The 9,571-nt window shown below is 34.7% G+C and overlaps 1 protein-coding gene across 3 annotated transcripts; it reads left to right on the top strand.

The window, feature by feature from the left end:
• Nucleotides 1-3,008: 3,008 nt before the first annotated feature.
• On the top strand, nt 3,009-7,743 carry LOC104091855 (enoyl-CoA hydratase 2, peroxisomal-like). 3 transcript variants are annotated; one of them, XM_070200292.1, is made up of 11 exons: nt 3,009-3,161; nt 3,244-3,266; nt 3,580-3,685; nt 4,132-4,202; nt 4,373-4,445; nt 5,023-5,062; nt 5,436-5,508; nt 5,586-5,736; nt 5,956-6,026; nt 7,141-7,314; nt 7,413-7,743. In XM_070200292.1, the coding sequence occupies exons 1-11, from the start codon at nt 3,099-3,101 to the stop codon at nt 7,414-7,416; spliced, it is 849 nt and encodes a 282-aa protein (XP_070056393.1). In that variant the 5' UTR covers nt 3,009-3,098; the 3' UTR covers nt 7,417-7,743. The 3 variants fall into 3 exon arrangements, with proteins under 3 accessions (XP_070056393.1, XP_009595591.1, XP_009595590.1); XM_009597295.4 differs by having other exon boundaries at nt 3,010-3,161; nt 7,400-7,743; XM_009597296.4 differs by lacking the exons at nt 4,132-4,202; nt 4,373-4,445 and having other exon boundaries at nt 7,400-7,743.
• Nucleotides 7,744-9,571: the final 1,828 nt, after the last annotated feature.

Here is a 9,571-nt window from a genome sequence, read left to right as displayed (position 1 = left end):
ATACACACAAATCGGTCACAGGTTATGCAATCAAATTTGAAGAATCCTTGATATCTTTGAAGTCCAAGAAGCAACAGACAATGTCCAGAAGTTCTGCTGAAGTTGAGTATAGAAGCATGGCTTCAGCTGTAGCGGAAGTGACTTGGTTGCTAAGTTTGTTCAAAGAACTGGGAGTGGCCATTCAAGTCCATGTTACAATCTTGAGTGACGGAAAATTTGCTATTCAAATAACAGCTAGTCCTATCTTCCATGAGCGTATGAATCATATAGAAATTGACTGCCATTTCATTCGAGATAAGATCAAAGATGGTGTTGTCAAGACAGTCTATGTGAATACTTGAGACCAATTAGCTAATTTACTCATAAAAGGGTTGTGTCAAGCTTAACACATGTTTCTTCTACGCAAGCTTGGTGTGCTGAACATTTTGCACCCTCCAGTTTGAAGAGGAGTATTATGACTTGTATTGTTAGTTTGTTAGTTTGTATTTGTGCTGTTAGTTTGTTAGTTAATAGTTGGTTAGCAGTAGTTAGTCATGGTGATGTGACAGCGTCTCATTGGTTAAGTTAATTAGTGAGTCGGTTAGTGGAGTTATGTATATAACCACCTGCACAGTCCCTAATGGATCAAATGTATTCATTTTGTCTGAAAATGGTCTCTTTTTCTCCTCTCTAGAAGTTTCCTCTATTCAAGGACTTGTCAAGCTTGAGGTTTCAAGTGCAGATTAGCACTGTTTTAGCAACAATATTTGATTTTTTCAGATATCAAGAAAGAATTAACTATTTTTTTCCTAAGTTGCCCTTGGCATAAATGTATCTATTATATTTTTAATGAACAAACAGAGGTTAATATGGTCAATCTCACTGATTAATACTAAAATGTGAATTTTTTAATATGTGTGAAAACAACCAAAAAATCAATTAAAGTGGACCGGAGAGAGTATCAAATACTACCACCTCCTTTTAGGGGTGGGCATCGGTCGGTTTGGTTTGGTTCGGTTTTGTAGAATTTCGGTTCAGTTAATTCGATTTTCAGTTTGTGATTTTAATAACCAAAACCGAACCATAATAACTTCGGTTCGGTTCGGTTCGATTTATTCATGTTCGATTTTCGATTCAAATTCATATAATTCCCTTTATGATAATCCTTTGACAGAGTTAAGACAAAATAGAAGCAGCAGCAGTGGCAGCACTATAGGAGAAGCATTGGGTGTTCATTTGCTCCAAAACCAACTCATTATCTCTTAATCTTTCATTAAGAGAACCATTCCAATAAGCTCTTGCGGTCATCAATTGTGTTGGAACACATAGCAAATATGTTTTTGCTTTGGTACATCCTGGATAATGAAATTCGAATATTCAACAATGCAGATGAAAAACTGTTTGATTTTGTATATTTCCTATACACGGTACACATATTGCTACAAAGAATATCCAACATGTACTATTAGCTAATAAACTATATTAGTGGTGGTGAAAATAACAATCTTGTAATGTGATTTTGTTTCAAGGCTAATGTACAAGTATATTGACTATTTTGACACTTGATTTCTTTATCGCTTTCTCTGTATTCTGCTTGCACATTGTCTCATCTCGAAATTCTATCAAACACCAAATGATGTTTTTACAAGATGTTCGAATAGTTTAGTATGGTTGACCAACAAGGTAGCATAACTCCTTTTCCATAAGCATTACTTTCCCTGGTATCTGGTGCAATTAATGCACCACTGAACTAACTAGATTACGTAATTTGATAAGACGTCAGACATCGACTATATTTCATTGGTTCTTCGGTTTAACCGAAAACCGAACCATTAAAACGACCACCGAATCGAACATCGAACTTTTTAAAATAATAAACCGCAAACCGACCGAATAAATCGAAAAATCGAAACCGAATAAACCAAAATTTTTGGTTCGTCCGATTTTTTCGATTCGGTCGGTATTATGCCCACCCCTACCTCCTCCCTACCTCTTCCCTACCTCCTTTGTTTTCTCATACTAGTACCTTTCTGCCATACTCGAACAAAGTTGAGTGACTTTGTTTTAAAAAAATAGTTAAGTAACCTTGATAATAATTGTATACGGTCGAAATAGGTTTCGGCCTTAGCACGTCCGATCGAGTTCAAACGATGATTCATCAAAGTGAGATCCCGAAGGAGGAACAAACTATCCTCGAACTTGGGGAGGCCAATCCGTGTCAAGTTCGATATCATTACCGAGCTCGAATCAAAATCAAACCATGATGCAGAGTAGATCTACCATGTTGATAATCCAGAGACCAACCGACATTGACCTCGAATCAATTCGAGGGCTCGAGCCAGGATCGGGCTCGAACCAAGATCATGAGTTCGAGCCGAAATCAAAACTCAAACCAAAATCGAGGGTTCTAAGCAAGATCGAGCTCACAGACAAAAGCCGTTGCAATCTCACTAGAGAGAATCTTGGCAGAAATTATGAAAAAGCTGACTTATTATGGGTCTCCCACTGAATGTTTATTTTATTATGCTTAGAGCCAAATCCCTCCACTATAAAAGGGCTTGGTTACTATTTTTGTAGGACAAGTTTTTCACGCTTACATTGTAATAAAAGTGCTATATTCTTCTACAGTAAAGAATTGTTCATTCAGATTTCTTACATTGATTCTATTTGTTGAATCCTAAGACTCTTTGTTCCTGGCAACCTTACTTATTTCGCATTTTCTCGAATCTATATTTACATTCTATTGATCCTTATATTTTGTGTCAAGTTATACCACATATTCTCAAAACTGTGTATAAATTCAACTCTATCCATTTTTCGGGTAAACAATAATACTTATAGTTATAGATAAAATTGATTGTTTTCTATCACTAACGAAGTGAAAGTTGAATTTTTATTCATAAAATTAACCCAATTTTTAGCATAGCATTATCCGTTCTGTTCAATTCCGTCACACTTGTTATACCCTGTGCTATACCGATTGTACATTGTAATATAAAATTCCACTATTCACCTCGATGTGCGGTCCAAGGGCCGGTTAAATAATTAGACTTTCGTCTACTGCTCTCTCTTTTGTCAGAAGCTGCAAGATTCTTCTCCTTCCTTTAGTAAAAAATTCAATGGCAGGCGGTGGAAGTTCTGAATTTGATCCCGAATCTGTCATTTCTTACAAATTTCCTGAGGTAAGGTTAATCGTTTTTTACTCTCTCGCTTCTCAAATTTGTTTCAATTTCGTTATTAATATGTGCGTTTTGCTCTTTGCAGATTTTATATACTTATACTGAAAGGTAAGCGACGCATATACTGGTACAAACAAGTAGCTTATTCAGTTTTCTTATGGTTTAGCAATTAGGTTTGCGACAATTGGCGAGGATTTAGTATTATTACATTTAATTTTCTCAAAACTATATATATAGGTCCAATCGAAAGGCAGTGGTGCAATCGCACCAGCTGTGGAAGTGTTGCATCCACTAATGAGTATTTGCGTTGTATTGGAATACTGATAGTTGATTTAGGCTTTTATAATTAAGAGCGGATTGAATTTTGTTTTGTTAATTTTCTTAATCAGTTGAATGATGCTATGTGTAATGTTTGAAATAGGGATGCTGCTATATATGCGTTAGGCATCGGAGCATGTGGAAATGATGCTGTTGATAATAAAGAGCTCAAATATGTCTATAATGCAGATGGGCAGGAATTCATCCAGGTATATTGTTGTTATTGGCATGAAGTGATGAACCTGCTTACAGAAGAATTAGGAGTTATAATTCGCAGCTTGAATCTAATATTGTTGCTTGTTGCAAATGTTTTCCTGCACTAAAGCAGTACAATCCAGATGTTGTGATCAACAGCGGAGCCAGGATTTTATATAAGAGGATTCACAAATGTAAAACATGGGATTTAATATGCAATTTTCGAACTCCCTTTGCCATTTTACTAGAATTTTCTCTCATGTCAAGGGGATTCAAAAGCTTATATATTTAAAAAAATTAGTTTTTAACCTTATTCGCACGGTATAATTTGTCTGCTAAGGGGATTGAATTGAACCCCCTTACTCCAAGCTAGCTCCGCCACTGCATGTAATGATGGATTGAAATTTGTTACTGTAATTGATTTTTCATTTCGTATTCTGGCTTTCATTATCATTCGTAGGTCTTGCCAACTTTTGCTGCTTTGTTCGTAAATGGAGTTGGTTCAGAAATTTCGAAGATTCCGGGCTTGCAGTGAGTAAACACATCCATTATTTGTGGTTGTGGAGCAGGGGCGTTCCTTTTCTATGTTTTCTTAACTTACTAAAGATGCAATACTTTTGAGACCGTACAACAGGAATGTAATCTCTCTGTTATGCTAAATTAATTGTTGAAGAACGTCATTGTTTTCTTGCTTTTGCTAGATATGATCCGCGCCTTCTGCTGCACGGACAACAATACATTGAAATCTACAAGCCCCTTCCTTCTAGTGGTTGTGTAAGATTCTGAGCTAAGAACCTTCTAGTTACTTTATGGCAAGATACTTCAATTCTTAAATTTACTTGCAGAAGGTGTCTCATAGAGAGGAGGATAAATTGTAATTTTGAAGTAACTTTTTCCTCACGTACCTAGTAGTGATGCATTGTTGTATAATGCTGTTTCTTTTTATAGATGTTCCTATCAGCATAACCCAGAATTCTATTCTCTAGCCTAACCACTCATTCCCAACTTATATATGCCGATGCTTTAGTTAGACAAGCACCTTTTTGTTGAATCCATTTATATGTACATCTCCGAAGCTTATCTGTTCTTAACTTTTACCTTTAAATATTTGGAGTCTTGTCATGTCTACACATACTAGTTCCACCACATGGAGAAACATAATTGAGAGGTACAACATTCCCTAGACTATTACACTTGAAACATGAGTTAGTTGAAATCCTTTTACAGTTTATTTTTCTTACAAAATGGCACCTCAATACTTGTCATTGTCCTTATCTGTTTTTATCAACTTTTTTTGTCCCTTTTCTTTGTCAACAGAAAATAATTTATTTTCTCAATGTTATTGATGCAGATACTAAATAAAGCGAGTGTTGCAGGATTGCACGATAAAGGTACGATTTTGAATAGAAAACACAAAAAACAAATGACAAGACTTTTCCCAGCTAAAAAAACAAGAAAATGTAAAGAAAAACGAAGATATGTGAAGAACGATATAAACAACTAGACCTGAAGGCTTTTGAGCTTGAGGCAAATAGTTTTTGGCAGGTCTCTGCTGTGTGTACAAAAGCATTTCTTTAGTGGGAGGCGGTACAATTGGGTTGAGTAAATATGATTTTGAAGCTTAACATTCATTTTTCTTCTTGAAGTAGCTAATGGTGTTTTGAAGATGATTACAATAAATCAAAAATGTTGTTGTATCATTTGATTCTTGAGGCAGCAAGGAGAAAAGAGGATATTTATTGATGCATTGTTGATTTATGGCAGGTAAAGCAGCTGTTATTGAAATTGAAATTGCGAGTTATGAGAAAGAGTCAGGTGAACCCCTATGCATGAACCGGTAAGTTCTAATTTGATTGGTGGTGTGAACCTATTATTCTACAGTTAATAGTAGTAAATATGGTATCTTAATTGCAGGATGTCTATTTATTTGAGAGGTTCAGGTGGCTTCTCAAAGTCATCTCGGCCTTATTCTTACTCTAGAAATCCAAGTAATCAGACTGCTTTTCCTAAAATCCCCAAAAGTCAACCTTTTGCCGTTTTCGAGGAATGTACACAAGCATCACAGGTAGGTTACTTGGATTGATGCTTCCATGTCTATACCTAGACTGGTAATTCATATATTATATTTACTTCGTCCTCTTTGTAGAGCTTGAAAAGTTAAATATGGTTCCATTCTATGCCTAAACTGTTAATGTATAGATTTACTTCATCCTCTTTGTAGAACTTTAAAAGTTTGCAATATGCTAACATTGGAATTTTCTTCTTTTCTAATGACATGATGCAGGCTTTGCTGTATAGGTTATCTGGTGATTACAATCCCTTGCATTCAGATCCTCTGGTTGCAAGTATTGCAGGGTAATATATTTACCATGGACAGCGCCATCTTTTTACCGAATAACATGTCCTGCTATTTGCAACTTACCGATGATTGCTAAGTATGTAGTTTTCCAGGAAAAATAAAGAGTGACAATTGTTAATGGATGCATGATAATTGGGGTTGAACCAACCATCCATATATCGCAAAATCGGAAGAAAATTATCAAACTGAAGATAGTGTCTTCACAGTGCTAAGCATGTTTCAGCAAAGACATGCTAGGAAAATTTTGCTTTGGTTATATATTTTTTGAAGGAAATATGTCCGAATTTAAGTAAGTCTACTTAACTGAATATATTTCTCTATATGTCCGAATTTAAGCAAGTCTACTTAACGGAAGATAGTTCTCTAAGTTCTACGAATGTTATATCATAGCGAGTTAAGCAGTTTGGCCCTTTGAGTTTACCTGTCTGAAATGTTACCAGCCAACCACACACATTATGTTAAAGAAAAGCTATATATCCAGAGTTGCCAATTGAAATCTTTTATGGAATTTTCCCAAATGCCTAAGTCCTCCTGTGCTATAAACACTTTCTTGTAATCGCAGCGAAAAGCAAAAACAAAGGCACTTTTCCTTCCCATCTTCAGGACTTGACTTTCTTCTTGGACATCCCTGAAGGATACAATGCTTAGACATATTTGTACATACATGTTTGATTAAATTTAGAATCTAAAAACACCACGAAATCAAATCTAGACTTGGATACAATGCTAAGACATATTTGTACATTGTCTATGAATTTCGACAATCCTTTTCTTTTCACCTTTTGCACTTCGTGCTTTTGTCAAGTAAGCTCACACAGCGGGCGTGGTGGAAATACATTATGTAACATTAAGAACATAGCCTGATATAGAATGGTTCTTGAAGGTTAGTTACTTCTCATGTTATTTTGCTTTTTACTCCAACTGATTTGCCGTTGAGGCTTAGTTGATATCAACATTGATTATTTTTTTTTTTGCTTCTGCTGTCCCAAACTTATATGTGTCGAACCTCGTTATGTTTCTGGTGCTGTTGATGCAACGTCAAGTTACTGTCTTTTTATTAGGTTTATTGTAATTAAGATGTCTCATATCTTTTGGTGCAACAATGCCCAGATTTTCTCGCCCGATACTGCATGGGCTATGCACACTTGGATTTGCAATTAGGGCTATCATTGGACGTATTTGCAGAGGTGACCGCACCTTGATCAAGAGCATATCTGGCAGATTCTTGCTACATGTCTATCCAGGTGAAACCTTGATCACAGAAATGTGGCCTGAAGCCTCGAGGTATGTTAGTTTAGTCCATAGCACATAATAGGATTCAGTCCATCTAGTGGTGTTTAGCACATTATAAGGGGTTTCGACTGTGCAGAGTCATATATCAGGTGAAGGTTAAAGAACGCAACCGGGCAGTGCTTGTGGGATTTGTAGATCTTGATCGTATTAGTTCGTCTCTGTAAATTCTCATGGTGTTTCCAAGGACAGGACACCTTAATTATTTAAGTTTGTATTCCTATATCTAACTAAAATACATTCTTGTACTCAAGCAATAGATGTTGAGGATCAATAGCCTATGGCAACTAGCTAAGAATTAAGGCATGATTTTTGTAAATATGTGTGATCAGTGATGGGCAATAATGTGCCAGACACGTTCATGTAGACTAGTATAGTAGAAAAGCTGGATCGAAAATATTTAAAGGTATTTTGAGACTACAACCGTCTGTAGAGCTAGTACGACTCTTTCCGGGTTTTTTTTTTGGGTATTTTTTTTACTCCTTTTTATTATTATTTTGCATGTCCATATGTTTAAATGTCTAGCAGCTTAGTTTACTACCAGCCAATTCCTTTTTCTTTTCTTTGGCCTTTCACTCTTCTGTTCTGTTTCTCATTTCCCACTTCCCTGCTTTGGTTTTGGCTACCAGTAGTACCTTTTCTTTTTGTCCTTTTATTATTTTTTTGTACTTTTTTCTTTTTATGTACACTTTCGAACACTCTCAAGAAAAAGTTAGAATACTTATTAAAATTAGATAATTGCAATTTGAAACAAATTCAACTATGGTAAACTAATTAATCAACCAGAAAATATAATAATGAATCATGGTATCATTTTCTCACCACATATCTAATTGATTGTAGTGACTTTTTCCAAATAGTTCGCATTTTGTTTCCATTTTTTAAGTTATAGATAGAGGAAGAAATGAATGGAGTTAAACTTTTTTTTTACTCGAAGGCCCCTTTGTCTTTACGAGTAAAAAGCCTAATAAAGCAAATTGTTAACAAAAAAGTCCAAAATTGATAATAGGGAATTTTGAATCCAATAAACCCAAAATTGGTCGAATCAAACAAATTTACACCCCTTCAATCGTTGCAACTAATGATAGATTTACGTTAAAGATATTATTATACTTGGGTTCTTCAAATTTTGAATTCATCTTTGATAATTGATGTAGTTATACAGTAACTCATAAATCGTTTAGTACCTCCTTGGTACTCTTCTAATGAAATTTACAATACCTAATTTAAAACAAGAGCACCCCTTCAACTAAGGAAGACATTTCTAAAGATAAAAACATACATATAGTTAAAACGATAGGAGTGAAATAATACTACATAAATCGAAAGATGTTATAAAACATAAAAGAAGAAAAAGAGTATTGAAGAGAAAAGTAGAGAGAAAATTCTTATTGATTTGGATGGATTACAATGGAATAGATCTCCTCTATTTACAGGAAAAAAGTAACTTAGTCATTAAGTAACAAGCCCTAAAATCTCTCTAAAATATAGACATTCATCTTAAATACAATTTCACTCTTTAAAACCTTAACTAAAATAAAACTCAGTGGGAAAAAAATTATAGTGAAGGAAAAAGAATACACATATCTAACAATATGCATTTTGGTTGTCTTGTTAAAAAACTTGCAAGAAAAACTCAGTGGGACAAAACCTTGTAAGGGAAAAAAAGTACAACGCATATTAACTCCCCATGTTGAAAGCATCAATTCACATCTTTGAGCCTTCGCACTCCAATCTTGTGCACCATCTTCAAAAGATCGTTGGTAGAGATTTAATAAATAAATCAACCATATTAACTTGAATGAATATATTGCACCTTGAAATCATCATTCTTGATAGCTATGTAATGTCTTCATATAATATCGTGGAATGGCCTTTTCAATATCTCCATAGAGATTCTCGCTATCATATTATCATACTTATAGTTATAGCAAGATACATATGTGCACAAATTGCACTTGAGATGTGGTACATCATGACCAAGAATTGTATATGCTTTAAGTGATTTAAGTCCTTCAAAGATTGTCATGTAAGTTAAGTCATATAAACCATATAAATAGACTTAAGATGCATATCAAGTTTTCATGTCATGCTAGACATATAAGATAGATAAAAGTGATTGCACACTCTGCTGACTTTATACTTTCAAGTATTTGAACAGCAGGTCCAAAATTATATATATTTCATGTAAAACCAATTCTACTTGAATTGTTTCTCCACACTTAAGATCCTCATATATATATATTTAGTG

The sequence above is a fragment of the Nicotiana tomentosiformis genome, chromosome 4 (genome assembly GCF_000390325.3).
Source record: "Nicotiana tomentosiformis chromosome 4, ASM39032v3, whole genome shotgun sequence".
NCBI lineage: Eukaryota > Viridiplantae > Streptophyta > Magnoliopsida > Solanales > Solanaceae > Nicotiana > Nicotiana tomentosiformis.
The sequence above is the reverse complement of the archived record's forward strand: the minus strand, read 5'-3'. Positions and strand labels throughout refer to the sequence as shown.